The following is a 17292-nucleotide window of genomic DNA, read 5'->3' as shown; positions in this document are numbered from 1 at the left end:
TTCAACCTCTCTCCGATTCTCCTCTGTTCTCACTTCAATCTCGAGCACTCGACAAACGGATGATCACGACTTCGACACCTCTCAAGAACAATGCCAACCCTCTCGCCATGCCTACGTCGTCACTCGACGCCCCGACCGCAGATGAAGAACCTGGTAGTCGAAGGCCACTCCTCCGTCTCCTCGTACAGCTGAATCGAAACCAGTACTACATGCTCGTTTTACTAATCGCCCTCTACTGCCTGCCCACCGCCAGTGCAACCCCTACCTCGACTGTCGCCTCTCTTTGGAATGATTCGACTAGTCTGATCAAACGCGCTACTAGTGATTCGGCCTCTGCCGCTACCTGCGCATGCTCGGCGACGTCAGAAGGGACAAAGCACGACGCAGCTTTCATCGTCAAAGTGAGTTTCGAGCTTTCCCTCTCGACGAAGTCCGAATTTGACCCTGTTTCGTTCGAAATAGGCATGCTTGATCCCTCTACTCGTCGTTCTCTCCGGTGCTTCAGCTGGTCTGACAATAGGTGAGTCGAAGCGGGACACAAAGATCATGATGATCAAACGCTCATCGATCTAGCTCCGGCTTTGCTCCACACTAGGGTTCATGACGCTCGACACGACTCAGCTTCAAGTCCTCATCAAGTCTGGAAGTCCTCGACAGCAAGTATGGGCGTCAAAGGTGTTACCGCTTCGCAAGAACGGACATCTTCTACTGATTACCCTCCTCATTTCGAATATGATCGTGAGTCTTCGCTCTTTTCCGTCAGCACGAATCGCTCTCCGCATAGTACAGGGTTCTTGTCTTCCTCCCGAGGTTGGGAGTCGGCAGCACAGCTTGTGCGGAAAAGATAGGAACGAATCTGACTCTTTTTTGCTCATTTTCGATAGTTCAATGAAGCTCTCCCGGTTATCGCTGAAAGCGTCTTTGGTGGAGGTATTCAAGCAGTAGTGGCCAGTACAGCCATGAGTACGTCTAGAGCCCATCTGTCGACTCGACGATAAACTGACGAATTATTGTCTTTCGCAGTCGTCGTTTTCGCCGAAGTTATCCCTCAATCCGTTTGCTCTCGGTTCGGATTGCAGATCGGAGCAGGTGAGACTACCCCTATAAGTTGTCTCTGAATCGTCGCAAAGCACTGACTTCTCTACATTCTCGTTCTCAGCAATGGTTTGGCCGGTCCGAATCATGATCGCAATCCTCTTCATCATCGCCTGGCCTATCGCGAAACTGCTCGAATTCATCCTCGGACCTCACGACGGTATCGTCTATCGCCGAACGGAACTCAAAGAACTGGTCGCTCTCCACGCAGAATCCGCCGGTCGTCATGGAGATCTCGATGTTGACACCGTTGCGATCGTCGGAGCTACTCTCGACCTTCAAGTCAAGACCGTTCGCGAAGCGATGACTCCTATCTCGTCCCTCTTCTCTCTTCCAATTACCGCGAAACTCGATTTCGAAACCCTCGGTAAAATCCTCGAAGCTGGTCACTCTCGAATTCCAGTATATGATGAGATTCCGGTTGAATCGAGCGGGGAGAAGAAGACGAGACGAAAAATCATCGGCGTCCTCCTTACGAAACAACTCATTCTCCTCGACCCTGAAGACGCTACTCCCCTTCGCGACATCCCTATCAGCCCTCTTCCCCTCGTCGCGGATGATCTCGCTCTCCTTCAAATCCTCAATACGTTCCAAGAAGGTCGTTCGCATATGGCCGTCGTTTGTCGTCGCAAGTTTAGTCCGAGCTCGGTTCCTCCTCACCTCGAAACGATTCCTTCAGCTTCCGATACCGATCTCGAACGCGGCTCGAGCTCTCCCAAGGACGAATCGAACGAAGGGTTCTTCCACACTTTGTTCCGTTGCAAGAGGTCGGGGAGCGGTAGCTCGTCGTCGTCTTCGAACGAGAAGGGAACCGATGCGGGATCAACGGCAGTCGAGAAACCGTCCTTTTCGACTCTAAACCTTGCTGAACTGGATGAGGAGTTCCCTCAAGGTATTATCACGCTGGAAGACGTTCTTGAGGAACTGATCGGAGAAGGTGAGCTTGACATTTCGCTTGTGCGCGGGGAAAAGAAGCTGATGTCCTTGCTTTTTTCGCAGAGATCCTCGATGAAACGGATCAAGACGCTTCACATAAACCCTCTATGCAGCACTTCATCCCTCCTGAAGGTGAGTCTTGAGTGTTTCGTTTCTCCCTGTGAACCGACTGACTCATGTCTAACTCGCTCGGTAGCCTACGGTCGAGTCGGAAACCTCGCCGGACCTCCTCCTGCCCCTTCAGCCCACATCGCTCAACAAGCGAAACAAAAGTCCTCGTCTTCGAAAGGAGGAATCGTTGGTGCAGTCGGAAGAATCTCAATGGGACGGAGTCGTTCGGCTCCCGGACAACGAAGGAATGGCGACAAGTCGGCCAGTAGCTCGGGCTCGACTACACCGAAGGAAGAAACCTCCGGAGAAACGACAAGCAGCTCGCTAGGAGGAGTACTTGGAGCGTTCGGAGGTGGAGGAGGAAATCGGAAACGAAGTTTGTCTCCAGCTCCGACTTCGCCAAACCCTCGAGTTGTCGATTTCGCCTCTACCTCTGCCGAGTCCGGATCGACAACCACGACATCACAGAGCGCCTCGCTCACAGGACAACCTCAAGTCGAAGAGCCCCAGCCGCTCGATTCGATAAACGAAACTGAAGCTCCTACCGCCTCGTCTTCCTCCCAACCGCTCTCTGTCAACACTAGACGTCTCAGTACTCCCGGCGTCTCGAACGCTCCACTTCCTTCTCCTTCCCTCCTCTCCGATGCGGTGCTCCTCGAACGGGGTCGCCGAGCGATGATCGCGAAAGGAAGTGATCCCGCTCAACTCAATCTCGCCAACCTCCGACTCGCTGGAACGTCTCGCAGTCAATCTGGTCCTCGTAACAACGCTCCGATCGCGACGACGGCGACCTCCCTGGGTGCGGCATCTCAAGCGACGAACGAAGCGGAAATGAGTTCGAGCGGAACGAGAGCACCTCGAGGAGCTTTCAAATCTCCTGCTCAAATGAGCGCGCTTCCTCAGGCTGCGAAAGTCAACCAATCGAAGGAGAAGGAGAAGGAAGTAGGAGGTCAGAAGGAAGTAGATACAGGCGATGCGAAAGGGAGCTCGTAGAGGGAATTTTATTTTTCGTTTTTCCACTTTCGCTGTTCTTTTCCGTAGCTATTGCTTGCATCCACCATGCCTTATTCCCGTTCTGTAGCTAGCTATACTGTTTTACTCCTCACTGGAATACTTCTCTTGAGCTTTTCCATCGTTTGAGCCAATTGATGAGTTTCCTTTTCTCCTCACTCCAATTCGCCGCCTCTCCCTGCGATCTCCTTGCGTACCGAGACGTCTTCGGACCATACAACAAGCGACCACAATGAAGGCTGTCGCTCTCAGAGTCCGATACCGATGTCGAAATTCGATTTCCGTCATCGGAGTTTAGTGAAAGTGTCGTAGATAAGGAGGAATTTCGAATGTCTAGGCTCTCCGATACGGCGCAGATACACCAGCAAAGTAACCCCTTCGTCGTTTCTCGCTATCGTCTGGCTATCTGGCTCTCCTCTCCTTCACTTCCTCTTCCTCTCGACTCTGGCTCCTTTGGACACCTAGGATGGACTCGCCAACCTCTTCACTCAGTAGATCCGACTCAGGATCGGATTTGTCAACGAGACCGACGACGGCGCAATCTTCGCCAAAACTTTCGTTCGATTCCGAAATCGGTCTTCCTTCGCCTTTCTATCCTCCCTCTCTCGCTCAAATCGAAGACTACCCGAATGATCCGAACGCTCCAGCTTTACCTGAATCCTATCCCGAACTCCCTCCCTCGATCAGAAGTCTGAATTTGCAAGAAACCGACGCTCAAACGAAGGAAACTCCGGATGGGTGGATCATTCGAGACTCGAAGCTCGTTCGCTTGACCGGTCAGTCTTCCTCTCCACATTCCGACGAGCCAAATTCAGTCAGCTGACGGCTTTCGAATCCTTGTCTCAGGCAAATGGCCGTTCAATTGCGAAGCTCCTCTCCCTGATCTCTGGCAAAGCGGTTTCCTCACGCCTACTCAACTCTTCTACGTCCGAAACCACGGTGTCGTTCCTCGAGTGACTCGAGACGAAGCTGCAAACTGGTCGTTCGACATCTCCGGCCTCGTCGAAAACCCTTGCACTCTCACTCTCGCCGACCTTATCGATCCCTCGAAGTTCCAAACCGTCACCTTACCCGTCACGCTCGTATGCGCCGGAAACCGACGAAAGGAGCAGAACGTCGTCAGCAAATCGCTCGGATTCAGTTGGGGACCAGCAGGACTCTCGACCGCCTTGTTCACGGGAGTTTATCTCGCCGACGTTTTGGCCTACGCTCGACCTCGAAACGAAGGAACGATCGGACAGGAAGGGTTCAAGAGAGCTGAACATGTCATCTTTGAAGGAGCGGAAGATTTACCGAATGGGAAGTACGGAACGAGTCAGAGGTTAAGATGGGCGAGAATGAGGGAGAAGGGAATGCTCTTGGCTTGGGCGATGAACGGAGAAGCACTCGAACCCGATCATGGGTTCCCTCTTCGACTCGTCGTTCCGGGACAGATTGGTGGAAGGAGCGTTAAATGGTTGAAGAAGATCGAAGTGAGCGACAAGGAGAGTCAACATCATCTGCATTTCTGGGTAAGCTCTCCCCTACTCTTCCTCCGAGCTATCACATACTGACAAAGCTGCGAGGTGATTTCTAGGACAACAAAGTTCTGCCGACAACTCTTTCTGCTGAGCAAGTAAGAAGTTCTCTCGTTTCTCTTGCTTCCTTCGTCCTGTCGCTCACAGAGCTTACGATCCTCCTTCATAGGCTCGAGCTGAGCGTGATTGGTGGTACGATCCTCGGTACATCATCAACGACCTCAACGTCAACTCTGCGATCGCTCGGCCAGCTCACGACGAGAAGCTCACGGTTTCGCCGAACCTCGCCGAAGAGACTTACAAGATCGAAGGTTACGTCTACGCGGGAGGAGGTAGAAGGGTGACTCGAGTCGAGGTGACACTGGATGAAGGTGACAGTTGGGCTCTCGCCGATATTCGTTATCCCGAAGACCAGTAAGTCGTCTTCTTTCCTCATTCACCGCAGTGCTTCCTTTGGCTGACTTTCACCTTCTGCGATAGATATCGAACATTGCCGTACGAGGGTCGAGTTTGGGGATCGATCGATCTCACCGACAGAGACGAATGTTTCTGTTGGGCGTTCTGGTCTCTCGAACTACCGATCTCGAAGCTCGTCGACGCGAGCTCCATCGCAGTTCGAGGGATGGACGAGAGTCTCGCCCTTCAACCGAGCAACATGTACTGGAATCCGACGGGAATGATGAATAATTGGTGGTTCCGAGTCGCGATTCACCAATCTCTCGACAGCAACAATCAAACTGTTCTCACTTTCGAACACCCGACGATGCCTGGGTTGCAACCTGGAGGATGGATGGAAAGGATGAAGGAAGCTGGAATCGATCCGTTGAAACCTGAATTCAAGGAGAAGAACTCGTCGAGCCTGGATCAAGGTCCGAACAAAACTCTCGATAAGGTCGTCTCGAAGAAACCTCAAGTCGTCATGACGAAGCCTGGAGTTGATCGAAAGATTACGATGGACGAGGTTAGAGCTCAAGGTTCGTCGGAAGAAACTCCTTGGTTCATCGTTCATGGAGAAGTTTACGACGGAACTGGATTCCTCAAAGATCATCCGTGAGTCCCCTTGCATTCTCTCTCTTGAGCGCTTCTGGAGCTGAACATGTCGAGGACTCTGCAGCGGAGGAGGTGAATCGATTACGCTCGTCGCTGGAGAAGACGCTTCCGAGGATTTCATGGCGATTCATTCTATCGTGAGTTAAGACGCTCCTTCCTTTACTTCCCCGTAACTGACTAGAACATCGTTTCGTCTTGTAGGACGCGAAGCTCCGTCTCGCCGACTTCCACATCGGAACCCTCGTCAAGGAAGAAGAACCTGTCCAATCTTCAGCTGTCGCCGTCTCTTCCGGACCTGATCCCATCTTCTTGTCGAAATCAAAATGGAAACCTGCTGAGCTCGTCTCCATTGAGTGAGTCCCTCTGTCGTTTCCTCGAGGAGAGCGTAAGTGCTTACTATCTCTGTCGCTCTCCAGGCGAATCAATCACGACTCCCGAATCTATAGGTTCGCTCTCGAAGATCCCTCACAACCTCTCGGTCTCCCAACGGGACAACACGTCTACGCTCGCTTACGTCGAAAACCCTCGTCGACGGAAGAAGGAGAACTCGTTCAACGAGCTTACACTCCCGTTTCCCTTTCGAACGCGAAAGGTTTCATCGACTTGCTTATCAAGGTCTACTTCCCGACTCCTGGGTTCCCGACTGGTGGAAAGATGACTCTTGGATTCGAAGAGTTGGTCGTTGGAGATAAGATTGAGTTCAAAGGACCTCTCGGGTCGTTTGAATGGCTCGGTAAGCCGCCCTTTCTCCGTTCTGTCAACATCGACTTTCACTGACTCGTCTCGACGTCACAGGCGGAGGGCGAGCGAGATGGAGAGGCGTCGAAAGGAAACCTCGACAAATCGGTCTCATCTGTGGTGGATCTGGTGAGTTGTCCCCCTTCACTCACCTCTCCGAATCATGCACAGTCACTGATGAAGTCTTCCTCTATGCGTAGGTATCACGCCCATTCTACAAGTACTTCGAGGAATTGTCCACGACGAAACGGACACCGAGACGAAACTTTTCCTCCTCAACGCGAACAAAACCGAAGCCGACATCCTCCTTCGCACGGAACTCGACTCTCTCGTCGAACTTGCCGGAGAACATCGATACCGTCAACACCTAGTCCTCTCCCGAGCAACGGAAGATTGGAAATTCTCCAAAGGTCGAATCAACCGCCAATTGCTGCAAGATCACCTGCCACAATCGGGAGACAAGGACGATCTCATCTTGATTTGTGGACCGGATCCGATGATTCAAATGGCGAAGGAAGAACTTGCAGAACTTGGTTGGGACGTTCCGAATCAACTCGTCGTTTTCTAAAACCTTTTGCACTCTCTCGTCTTCTCTCGCTTTCTTTACTTTCGTGCTGTTCATAGACCACTTTACTTACTAGATTCTTCTTGTCGTAACTATTCACTCTCGTTCACCTTATATTACCTTAGATAGCTTGTTCAGCATCTGTTCTCTTTAGACCTTTCGTTTCTTTTTGCAACTCGACAACCTTGATATTCAGGTTCCCCGTTTCGCATCGGTTTCGGCTTGCCTCAACCAAGTAGAATGCACCAGCTCGAGCTACGACGGGTGACTTGATGACGAAAAATCGCTCAACTTCGAAGTCGAGACTTTTCAGCTTGGCCGCGCAACCTCTCTCGACTCCTCTCTCTCAGCTCCACCAAAGCAGCCACATCAGTACTTAGCAACTCGTCACTACTGCCAGCTCGACTCTCGTATCGTGCGCGACTCCCTTTGAACCAAACTTCATCGCCTCTTTCGAACCTTGTCTCTCGTCACCTCGCCCGATAACAAGCGTACGTCCATATCAACTGAGTCTGTCTAACTGCTGTTGGGTCAAGTTGGCGGATCGAAAGAACCATTCGAGAGGGGGAGTCGCAAGTCGTTTGATCAAAGCGATTAGCGCATCAACGACACAGGACGGGCTTGACCGTGAGGAGTCGGTGCGTACGAGCTGTGCTGATAGATGCGCTTATAGTAGCAGGTCAAACTTGAACGCTCGCTCGAAAGTCAGAACGATGAGCGACTTGGTCGGCTACATCTACCATGAAAAGGTGCGCACAAGTTCCAGTTAGCTCTCATACTTTCAAACGCTGACCTGCAGGCTTCGCGTGTGCACTTGCAGCAAGAGCGTGCGTAACATTTCCGTTTCCTCTCTTTTTTCCTCTTTCCGCCCCACCTAGCTGATTCTCCTCTCTCCCACCTCTCTAGCTGGTAGTATGATGTGTCTCCAACACTCGATCAACAACCTCCTCCAATCCGAACTGTTCAGTCCCGCTTCCCTCGCCGATATCGCTCGAGAACTCGATCAACTCGAATCGGCTCAATTGGACCCGGGGACGAGGTTACAAGGGGAATTCGGGAGTCAGAACGTCGATGAGAGTGGATTCTTTAGCGTACAAGGTAGGCTGCGGGAAAGGGAACGAAGATCTCAATCAGTTGATGGAAGATAAAACTGAATCGTTTCGTTGCTCCTCCTCGGTCATGCCTACAGTCGCGGAGAAAGCGCTTGAAGTATTGGGATTGAGACTTGTCAGATGGGGAAGTGAAGAATTAGCTCATGTTCACAACAAACCCGAGTGAGTCGAGGGTGCTTTTTATCCTTCAGTCGAATTGAACGGCGCAAGCTGATGAGGGTTCCATTATCGTCTCGCAGACAAATCGAAGCTTTCTTATTCAACCATCAACATCACTGGTTCTCGCTTCGGTGAGTCACGCCAATCGATCAATGCCTTAGAGGGTCGGAAACTGATGCTCGCTCGAATAGTCGTTTCGCTCCAAATCGTTTCTACAACCTCGACTCCTGCATCCCGGAACCAACCTGGGTCTCCGAGATGTACCTTGGTCTACAACTCCGAGAATTCGAACTCCGAGGTACGTCCTTCCCCATCTGTCCCCTCAAATTGCGAACAAAGCTGATGCCCCTTCTCTCTCTTTAGGTTACTCGATATTCGCGATTGTTCCTTCTGCTGAAAGTATGACTGGAGGATTACCTTCCTGCGACGCTTCTACTATCGCACCTTCTCTCCCTTCACCCTCTGGTTCAGGAGGAGGAGGAGCCGCATCTTCGCTCGCATCGGGTTCAGGATCAGGTTCCCACACCCGATTCAACGGATCCGGTCAAACCCTCGGTGGAAACGGAGCCGCTTCTTCCTCGAACGGGTTCTCTCATCCGTTCGCATCGGGTTTGAATCCGACGTTGAATCGAACTTATTCGAAAGGGAAAAGACCTGCTTCGGATGAGGACGAGGACGATGACGATGTGATCATTGAAGAAGGACAAGGACAGAAAAGTGTTTCGGCTGGATCGTCAAGTGTCGAAGAAGAAAGTGAATTGAGGAGAAGGAGGAGGAAAATCCATAATGAGAACATGACCTCGAACGGGAATGGGATTGGTGGTGACGGTGGAGGTGGTGGAGGTGGGAACCCCTTGCAGGAGATGAGTGAGGAAGATATGATGGCTAGAGCTATTGAGGAGAGTTTGAGGGTGAGTAGGTTGGAGGGAGAATCGAATACGAGTCAAGCGGCGAGCGTTTCTGGATCAGAGCCTGCAAAGGTGAGCACGTTCTGTCTCAGACTGTCTCCTTCCCTCTCTGACCTCGTCTCGTCGATAGTCTCGCTCAAAGGCTGCCGACGCCGAAGAGGAAGAATTTCAAAGAGCTCTACAAGCTTCTCTCGCTGGCGCAGGCGATCAAGCTGGAGAGGAAGGTTCGAACGACGCGATGGAGGAGGAAGAGGAGGATGCTCCGACGATGGAACAATTGAGAGCGAGGAGGTTAGCGAGATTCGGCTAAACGACGAGCATTGATATTTTTTCGGTTTCACGATTTTACTTTCGCATTCTTTGCAATCTTCTGGAGACGCAACCTCTCTCTTCGTGTCTAATCTCGACTGCGCAGTGCTCTGGTTGTGAGCGTTGGAGAGCTAATTGAGTGCCGCCTACCCTCAACCTTTTCTCGCGAAGCTGTATGCTTAACCGATCTGATTTTCTTTCGTTTCGCGCGCGTCGGGTTCTCTTGCTTCTTCCCACCACTCTTCGATGCGTCGACTGCACGTCGTGAACGGCGGTGACCCATCAGATGACGCTCTCGAGGCTCTAATGGCCGTCTCAGTTTCTCTCTCGTCTTCGACCAACTCGATCTTCGCGTATGGCGCTGGAGTCTCAACGAATGCTGGAATCCCTGTAAGCGATCTTCCTGACCCTTTCACGAGTCTCACGGATCGCTCACATTCGCTTTGAACAGGATTTTCGATCGAGTTCGAGTGGAATCTACGCGACCACCTCTTCAAGCTCCTCGACGCGTTCTACCGGATCTACCAACTGTTCAATCAAAGACCTATTCTCCTACTCAAGCCTGATCAAGCCAGAAACGCGCGCAAGTCACTTGGAATTCATGGCGAACTTGCATCAACAAACTTCGACTGTTGCGCCGACTCCGCGAGGTTCACCGACCGTCTTTCACGATTTCCTCAGACGAGTGGACGAGATGGAGAAACTATTGAGGGCTTATAGTCAGAACGTTGATGGATTCGAAGGGGACGCTGGGTTGGGATACGTCAATTTCGACAATTTCGCAGAAGACGGAAAGGGAAAAGGATCCAGCAGCGGGAGAGGGTCGATCAACGATGCAGGAGACGACAGTGCGTCAGATTATGACGATTCAAGCAGTCGAAAAGGTCCTCCGCTCAAGAGGAGGAAACGAAGTTCGACTTGTTCAATTTCGTGCGACGTCGAATCAACTCGATGGACCAAGATCCCTCGTTCTCAGAAAGTAGTAGCGATGCATGGAAGTCTCAGGAGTGTCGTATGCTCGGCTTGTGGATGGAAGGGAGAGTGGGATAGTCGGATTTCGAGGAAGTTTGGGAAAGGAAGACGAATTGATTGCCCGCGATGCGAAGAACGCTGTGAGTTCAATAGTCGATCAGTATTGCATATTGATTCGACGTACTGATTGGCGTGCGTGGTATTCACAGCAAACCTCCGTCTCTCCGCTTCGAAACGACCTCTTCCCCCTTCTTCCCTTTCGTTCCTCCGCCCAAACCTTCTCCTCTACGACGATCCCTCCTCGACGCATTCCTCACATCTCGCCGCTCTCTCCTCTCTATCCGCACACGACCTATCGTCAAATCCCGATTTCCTCCTCGTTGCGGGAACGTCTCTGCAAATTCCCGGATTCAAGCAATTAGTCAAAGACTTTGCAAGGGAAGTGAAAGCGAATGGAGGAGTACGCGTATTGGTCAACCGTGAAGCTGTAGCTGCGAGCTGGGACGAGGTTTTCGACTTTGAATGTGAGTCGAATAGCAGAAATTATGGAAGAAACCAATTCGCTGCTGATAATAGTTCTTCGTGCTCGCAGTCCGAATGGATGCCGACGCTTTCGCACGCACAATTCTCTCTAATCTCGAAGCGCTACTTCCGTCACCTCGAACCGCCGCGTTTGCGCCGAGCATGTCTTCGACCTCGTTGAGCTCGACCTCGACTTCCGTAACCGATCCTCGTCAAACCCCTTCTCCTCCTCGTCCGTCTCCCTTCTTGATTCCTACCATTCCTTCTCAGCTTCCGACTCCCTCGCCGACTCCTTCTCTCGCATCTCACCTCGCTCTCAAATCTTCCCCTTCCTTCTTCGCCCCTTCCAACTGGGCTCCTCCGACTTCAACTTCGACTTCGACTTCTGTTCCTTCCCCACCGTGCATCGTTGCGAAGAGCTGCCCTCTCGTCGAGGAGAGTCATCTCCCTTCGCCGCCTCCGACCTCTTCGCCGATCCGTTCCCGCTCAAACACTCAATTGCAAACTCGTCCTCTGAAGATTTTCGCGGCGACAGACGACTTCTCGTGCCTCGTTTCGAGCTCAGGCGACGTTCCTGGTGCTTTCGACTTCGATGCCGAGGCAGAGGAAGAGGAGGAGAAAGAGGAGGAGGAGGAGGAGAAACCGATCCTGGAAGAAAGAATCTACACGGTGAAAGAATCAAGATCCCTCGTGGAGGAATTGATGAGACAAGCGCACGAGATCTGGAAGGAAGGGGAGGCGAGGAGGCAATGGTGAAGGAGAAGGAAGGGACGTTCTTGCTTGTTTTTCAGAAGATTCGAATTGCAATTTCTACTCTACGACGACTTTCGTACAAACTCCTGCACTCTGGACCGTTCTGCCGTTGGGCGACAAACCTTTGAGAGCAACAGTAACGTGTATGCTCTTGACCTTTGGAGCTCGAGCGGTAAAGAGCACCTTGTCTTGCCCGCGAAAGAGAGAGCTTGGACGCAGTTCTCTAAGACACCGTTCTCTGGAAGTTCTCAAAGCGACGACGCCGACGACACTGTGGTCGAAGGCTCGAACTCACAGTCCGAGATAGCTTCTGAGGATCTTGAACACCGTCACAATCAAGGGCAGGGAGCCTGCAAGGTTATCTGAACACTCGCTCTTCCTACCGTCGCACAGATTCGTTCGTTCGGCTCGTCTGTCTCGCTCTCGCTCAATACCAGTAACTAGGAAAGAAGACAGTTGTATATTGGAGGGTAGGGAAATATCTCTAGAGAGTGGTAACAAACAAAGTGGAATCGAATTCAAACGTGGTCTTTCCGATCCTGCCTCCATTCCCCATTTCCTGCTTCTCCCTTTCGACGACAACCTTCCGCGCCTCGACTTTCTTGCGCAGTGGCGACTCCTCCTCGCGTGTTCGGTCTCCTTGCGCTATAAGAGAGAGGAAGATCAGTCTTGAGCGGATTCCTGGACAGTGCGGAGAACTCACCTTTTCTTTCGTTTCCTCAAATGTCTCTGCCAGGCTTTGAATCACGATACCAACTCGCTGACTTTCCCTCCTCCTCCTCTGCCTTCCACAAGAGCATGGCTTCGTAGCGGAATTCATCAGATGGTCGAATGGCCACCACTGCAACCTGTTTCGGACCCTGAACGTGTCGGGGAAGGATCGATTCGTAATCTCTGAAGTTGATATGGAAGCCTGCCGCCTGTAAGGAGGTCGGAAGAGCAGCAAGAACAGTTGTGAGGGGGATGTCCGCATCAATGGCCAGGAATTCCCCCGGAGAGGGACCATGAACTGAGACTTCGACAGCTTGCAACGAAGGGAATTGCGGAAGATGTTTGACGAAGTTCGAAAACGAGTTGGCAGCATCTCGAGGGTCCATCTTGAGCTTCAGACGATACAGCCGAGGACAAGCAACGAGTACCTTGAAGTTGGCGTCGTTAGCCAGATGACCTCCCAGAACGCAATCGAGAAGAGTCGACGGATCGAGCTGCTTCAGAAGGTAGTTGCCGAGACTTGAAGCAGCAACGGGGTCTCCTCCGATCGAGAGATGGAAACTTCCGAATTTCTTGAGCGGATTTGAAAGCGGAAACTGATCGAAGACCGCCTCGGGAACAGAAACCTCCGCTAGCTCCAACCATAGAATATCCATTGCTGGAAAACCCGCGTCGAAAGCTTTGGCGATTTCAAGATTCCATTCGATTTTCCCGCGAACCCGAAGCTCGAACGTGTTGAGTCGTTGCAAAGCGCTGACAGCTCGAATCACGGTCGTGAGAGCTGAGCTCGAACTTCCTTGAAGTCCTGCCTTGATCTCGAGCCGGAGAAGCGACGTGGTCGAGGTTAGAACCGAAACGAGGTCGAGTGCTGATTCAGCTTGAAACGCGATTTCGTCCTCTTCTTCATCGTCCTGATCTTCTTGGTGGTCCTCCTCCTCCTCTTCTGTATCGCCGGTCTTGTCTTGATGTTTACGGATCAACAGAAAGCGAACCAGTTTGGCAAGACGAGGGAACTCCTTGAAATGTTGAGCGAGAGAACGAATCGACGACGGGTCGATTCTCACGAGCCTCCAGCGAAGAGCCTGACCGAAAGGAGCGAATCGTCGACATACGAGGGAGATAGATTGTCCGTTCGAGATGCTGTCGTTGACCGGTTGTTCGACGGGAGTGCGAAGGTGAGAAACGATTTCGGCGATGATTTCGAGTGGGAAGGGAGGAATTGGCATAATGGAGGGGTGCAAAGGTGAAGGGTTGTCTTCTATGTGCTGGGTGTTCCGAGAGTGTAGTCGCGGCCGGAAGAGCTAGGAGGAGAGGGCAAGGAGTTAGAGGGAAAAAAGAAGGGGCTCGAGCGGGTGAGGAAATTGGGTGAGGCCGTCTGCGCGCGCTTACATAGTGAGCTGCGGGTGTTCAGATGGCCTGAGAAGTATGCACGACTCACCTGGAGGGAGCCAGACGGTCACAGAGTCTTTCAGAGATGAAGTCGAGTGGAAGGCGAAGAGAACGAGAGGGAGGATTGTTTCTGAGTGAGTTATCTTCTGCTAGGCTCCTTACACGGTCTGCTGTACTTCGAAGCCGGGTCTGATGGGCGGAATGAAGGGTAGGAGAGCAAAAGTTGATCGATCCTTTCTTTCATCTCTTTCTCACTCTCATTCGTCAGTCGACTTCCCCAGGTGCATAACAGCTATTATACAAGTCGTCCGACTATCCATACATTACTCTGCTGCGCCTAATCGCTCCACATCGGCCTTGTTCCCGTCGCACATACCCTCGTCTCACTATCCCTCCCTCGCTCTCCATCGATGAATAGCTAGATACATTTCGGAACACAAGTACACTCGGAAGGACCAGAAGGACAGAATCAAGCGACGTCAACCCGATTTCCCACTCGTCTCTCCTTTTCCACCTCTCATCGCATCCCTTGCGCCGAGACCTTGGTGCCCCCGCCCCGGTACCTTCCTGTATCCAGTCTCGATACCTCGATACCCGGTACACGCTCTCCCCAACCGATCCTCCTTTCCCATTCTCTTGTCAAACCCCTCGCCAATCCAGAAAGATGTCGACCCGTTCCATCCCTCCCGAGCTCCTCACAATGATCATCCGAGATGCATCCGAATGTGACTCGACTTACGACTCGTACAAGGATCGTTTTCAAACTCTCTCGTCCTTGTCACTCGTCAATACAACTTTCCGCGAAATAGCTCGACCTCTCTTCGCTCAGAAGATCTACCTCAAGGGCGCAAACGATCTCAGGACGCTCTCGGGAGAGCGGCTGAAGGGAAAGATCAGCAGCTTGACTTTCGAAGACACCGACATTCCCTCACGACGACCTTCGGCAGAATGTTTCGCACTCTCGAGTGAATGGAGGATCTTCCGAGGTAGTCCGATCATGCTCAGGCTCAACAATCATCAACGTGAGGTTTCTGTTGCCACATACAATGAGAACAGAGCGAAACTGATCATGGTTCTGTCTGTATTGAAAGACGTTACGAGACTCGCCCTCGAAAGTTGCCAGTTGCGGGAATGGAAACAACTCTTCCTCCCACAACTCGTCGAACTCTCCTTGAACGGTGTCACGATCAGGAACTACATCTCCTTCAAAAGATGGGACAACCTCCTATCGATCTCACGCTTCCCGTTCCTTCGAGCTTTGGCGATTCGCGGACTTTCGGCGGACTCCGAACTAGGTTCACAGGCGACTGTAGTCGAATACCGTCTCCTCCTACAGCTCGATTGTATCGTTGCGGATCGAGTCTACCTCTCTTCGCGTCAACTCGGAATCCCTCAGCCCGTTTGCAAACCTCTTTCGTATCCCATGCCCTTCCTCCACACCTATGGTCCTCATCCAATCGAGAAAGTTCAACGCGTCACCTCTCACACTCGCAAAATGGCGCTCTCGGAGACTCACGTTCGACTCCATCTCGAACGCGACCGGAGTCCTTCTCCACGTCCACGCGAAATCAAAGACGCTTTCTCCTTCGTTGAAATCCTCCTAAACGAGTCGACCGTGTTGGAGGAGATCTACCTCGACTTGTACCCTCGAGATGGCAAAAGAGGCTTCGTACTTGATGAGAAGTTGGCAGAATTGATCAGGAGATTCGAAGATCAAGCAAGGAAATCGAACGCCGACATCATTTGGGAAAGTCACGAGGATGATTGGTGTAACAGTTTGGTATCGAAGGAGTTCTGGAGGAGGTCAAAGGAGAAGAAGGAGAAGGAGGAGAAGAGAGAGAGGGACGAGAGGGAAGAAGGAATTCGAGGTTGAGCTCGAGTGAAAGTAGTTTTTGATCTGTCTGTTTGTTCCTCCGTCACTTTGCGTGCAAGTATTCTTTCGAGTCTGCAGCTGTAGTCTGGGAGAGTGATTGGGCCGGAGATTCAAAGACAGAGAAGAGAAGAAAAGCCGGCAGAGCGAGAAACGAAGAAAAGCGAAGGGAGCAAGAAGTGGGTTCGAGATCCTGAACTCCGTCTTTCTTCCTGTCTCTCTCCGCAGTGTTGGGTAGGTAAAGGATTCACATTTCGAATGACGTCAAATGACAGAGAGCGAGAGTGCTGTAGCAAACGAAGACCAAGTTCAAGCGTAACTCCAACTTCATCTTTCGATTTCCTCCTCTCTTCTTCCTTCTTCTCCCTTCGGGGACCGAACTTTCTGCCTCAGATTCTTGCGCGTTGATCTTCCTCCAATGAGGAAATTATCCCGATCTACTATGCCCAGAGAGGAATCAGATACAAGCGGACAGAGAACCGAGACGAAGGTCCGTTGCTCACCTCTCCGCTACTTCACGGTTCGAAGTCTCGCTCGACTTCGCTACGATACCAACTCGCTTCACCATTTTCTTCAGATTCATCCTTCCACGCAACAAAACGACGGGTGTCTTCTTCCTCGTCCAAGGATCGATAAGCACTCAGTCGAACCGGTCTCGGAAGCCGGGAGTGAGGGATTTGCCGTATAGGGATTGACTGGTAATCATTGAAATCGAGGTGAGTGGCGAACAACCTCAACGAGGTTGGAAAAGCGACGAGAACTTGGTTGAGAGAGACGTTTGCTTCAGCAATCACGTCATGCGCCACGGTCGGATCGTATACTCGGAAGTCGATATATTGCAGGGAGGAGAGACGTGGAAGATGTTGGATGAGTGCGGAGAACGAGGTGGGAACGTGTCGAGGCGCCAGGGTAAGCTTTAGGTGAGACAAGCTTGAACAGGTTGCGAGAATGTCGTAGTTGACGCTCTGAGCCGCGGATCCCTCGAGTAAGCATTGGTCAAGGATCAGAGGATCGACTCGTTGAAAGAGATGAGTGACGAGACTTGAGGCTGCGACTCGGTTTCCCCCAATCAAGATGTCCAAAGTTTCCAATTTCTTGAGGTTAGCCGAGCGCGGAATTGCGTCAGGGACGTCTTCGGGGATCGAAACCTCTTCCAGCTTGATCGTGAGATCCTCGATGGCCGGAAAACCTGCGTCGAAGGCCTTCGAGATTTCAAGCGTCCATTCGATCCTTTCGCGAATCTCGAATTTGAACACCTTCAGTTGTCGCAAAGCGCCGGCAGCTCTAACGATGGGGGAAAGATCGGAAGTCAAGCTTCCTCGCACCCGTACGTTGACTTCGAGCAAGAAAAGTGAGGAGGTCGAGGTCAACAAGCGTGCGAGGTCGTCCAGGTTTGCAGCTCGGGAAACGGTTTCCTCCTCCTCCTCCTCCTCGTCATCATCATCATCATCATCATCATCATCATCATCATCATCATCATCATCATCATCATCATCATTATTGTCGTCGGTCTGATTTGGTTCGTCTTTGTAGAGAAGGAGTCGGACGAGTTTCGCGAGATGAG

General features: G+C 51.8%; 7 protein-coding genes across 7 annotated transcripts; 5 read left to right on the top strand and 2 right to left on the bottom strand.

Moving 5' to 3' along the window:
- Positions 1-59: 59 nt before the first annotated feature.
- JCM6883_004029 (uncharacterized protein) lies at positions 60-3135 on the top strand (the record flags this gene model as incomplete). Its single annotated transcript, XM_076634721.1, has 8 exons — positions 60-401; positions 463-520; positions 596-738; positions 885-963; positions 1024-1089; positions 1160-2032; positions 2095-2163; positions 2228-3135. 8 exons carry the CDS (start codon positions 60-62, stop codon positions 3133-3135), a joined length of 2538 nt encoding a protein of 845 aa, XP_076485282.1.
- Positions 3136-3619: 484 nt separating this feature from the next.
- JCM6883_004028 (uncharacterized protein) lies at positions 3620-7026 on the top strand (the record flags this gene model as incomplete). Its single annotated transcript, XM_076634720.1, has 10 exons — positions 3620-3929; positions 4000-4664; positions 4730-4768; positions 4840-5084; positions 5151-5720; positions 5785-5857; positions 5922-6073; positions 6137-6453; positions 6516-6587; positions 6659-7026. The coding sequence occupies 10 exons, from the start codon at positions 3620-3622 to the stop codon at positions 7024-7026; spliced, it is 2811 nt and encodes a 936-aa protein (XP_076485281.1).
- A 710-nt stretch (positions 7027-7736) lies between these two features.
- On the top strand, positions 7737-9512 carry JCM6883_004027 (josephin domain-containing protein; the record flags this gene model as incomplete). Its single annotated transcript, XM_076634719.1, has 8 exons — positions 7737-7772; positions 7844-7850; positions 7930-8121; positions 8213-8297; positions 8375-8425; positions 8486-8592; positions 8658-9274; positions 9333-9512. The coding sequence occupies 8 exons, from the start codon at positions 7737-7739 to the stop codon at positions 9510-9512; spliced, it is 1275 nt and encodes a 424-aa protein (XP_076485280.1).
- Positions 9513-9757: 245 nt separating this feature from the next.
- Positions 9758-11761, top strand: JCM6883_004026 (uncharacterized protein; the record flags this gene model as incomplete). The annotated part of the gene is made up of 4 exons (XM_076634718.1): positions 9758-9901; positions 9963-10623; positions 10693-11007; positions 11076-11761. 4 exons carry the CDS (start codon positions 9758-9760, stop codon positions 11759-11761), a joined length of 1806 nt encoding a protein of 601 aa, XP_076485279.1.
- Positions 11762-12477: 716 nt separating this feature from the next.
- JCM6883_004025 (uncharacterized protein) lies at positions 12478-13695 on the bottom strand (the record flags this gene model as incomplete). The annotated part of the gene is made up of 1 exon (XM_076634717.1): positions 12478-13695. The coding sequence occupies one exon, from the start codon at positions 13693-13695 to the stop codon at positions 12478-12480; it is 1218 nt and encodes a 405-aa protein (XP_076485278.1).
- An 827-nt stretch (positions 13696-14522) lies between these two features.
- Positions 14523-15731, top strand: JCM6883_004024 (uncharacterized protein; the record flags this gene model as incomplete). Its single annotated transcript, XM_076634716.1, has 1 exon — positions 14523-15731. The coding sequence occupies one exon, from the start codon at positions 14523-14525 to the stop codon at positions 15729-15731; it is 1209 nt and encodes a 402-aa protein (XP_076485277.1).
- A 512-nt stretch (positions 15732-16243) lies between these two features.
- JCM6883_004023 (uncharacterized protein) lies at positions 16244-17292 on the bottom strand (the record flags this gene model as incomplete). Its single annotated transcript, XM_076634715.1, has 1 exon — positions 16244-17292. A coding segment is annotated over one exon (1049 nt), but the record flags the coding sequence as incomplete, so codon positions are not given.

The sequence above is a fragment of the Sporobolomyces salmoneus genome, assembly GCF_050403485.1.
Source record: "Sporobolomyces salmoneus JCM6883 DNA, S_salmoneus_JCM6883_v1_ctg69, whole genome shotgun sequence".
NCBI lineage: Eukaryota > Fungi > Basidiomycota > Microbotryomycetes > Sporidiobolales > Sporidiobolaceae > Sporobolomyces > Sporobolomyces salmoneus.
This window is presented reverse-complemented; position numbering and strand designations above follow the sequence as displayed.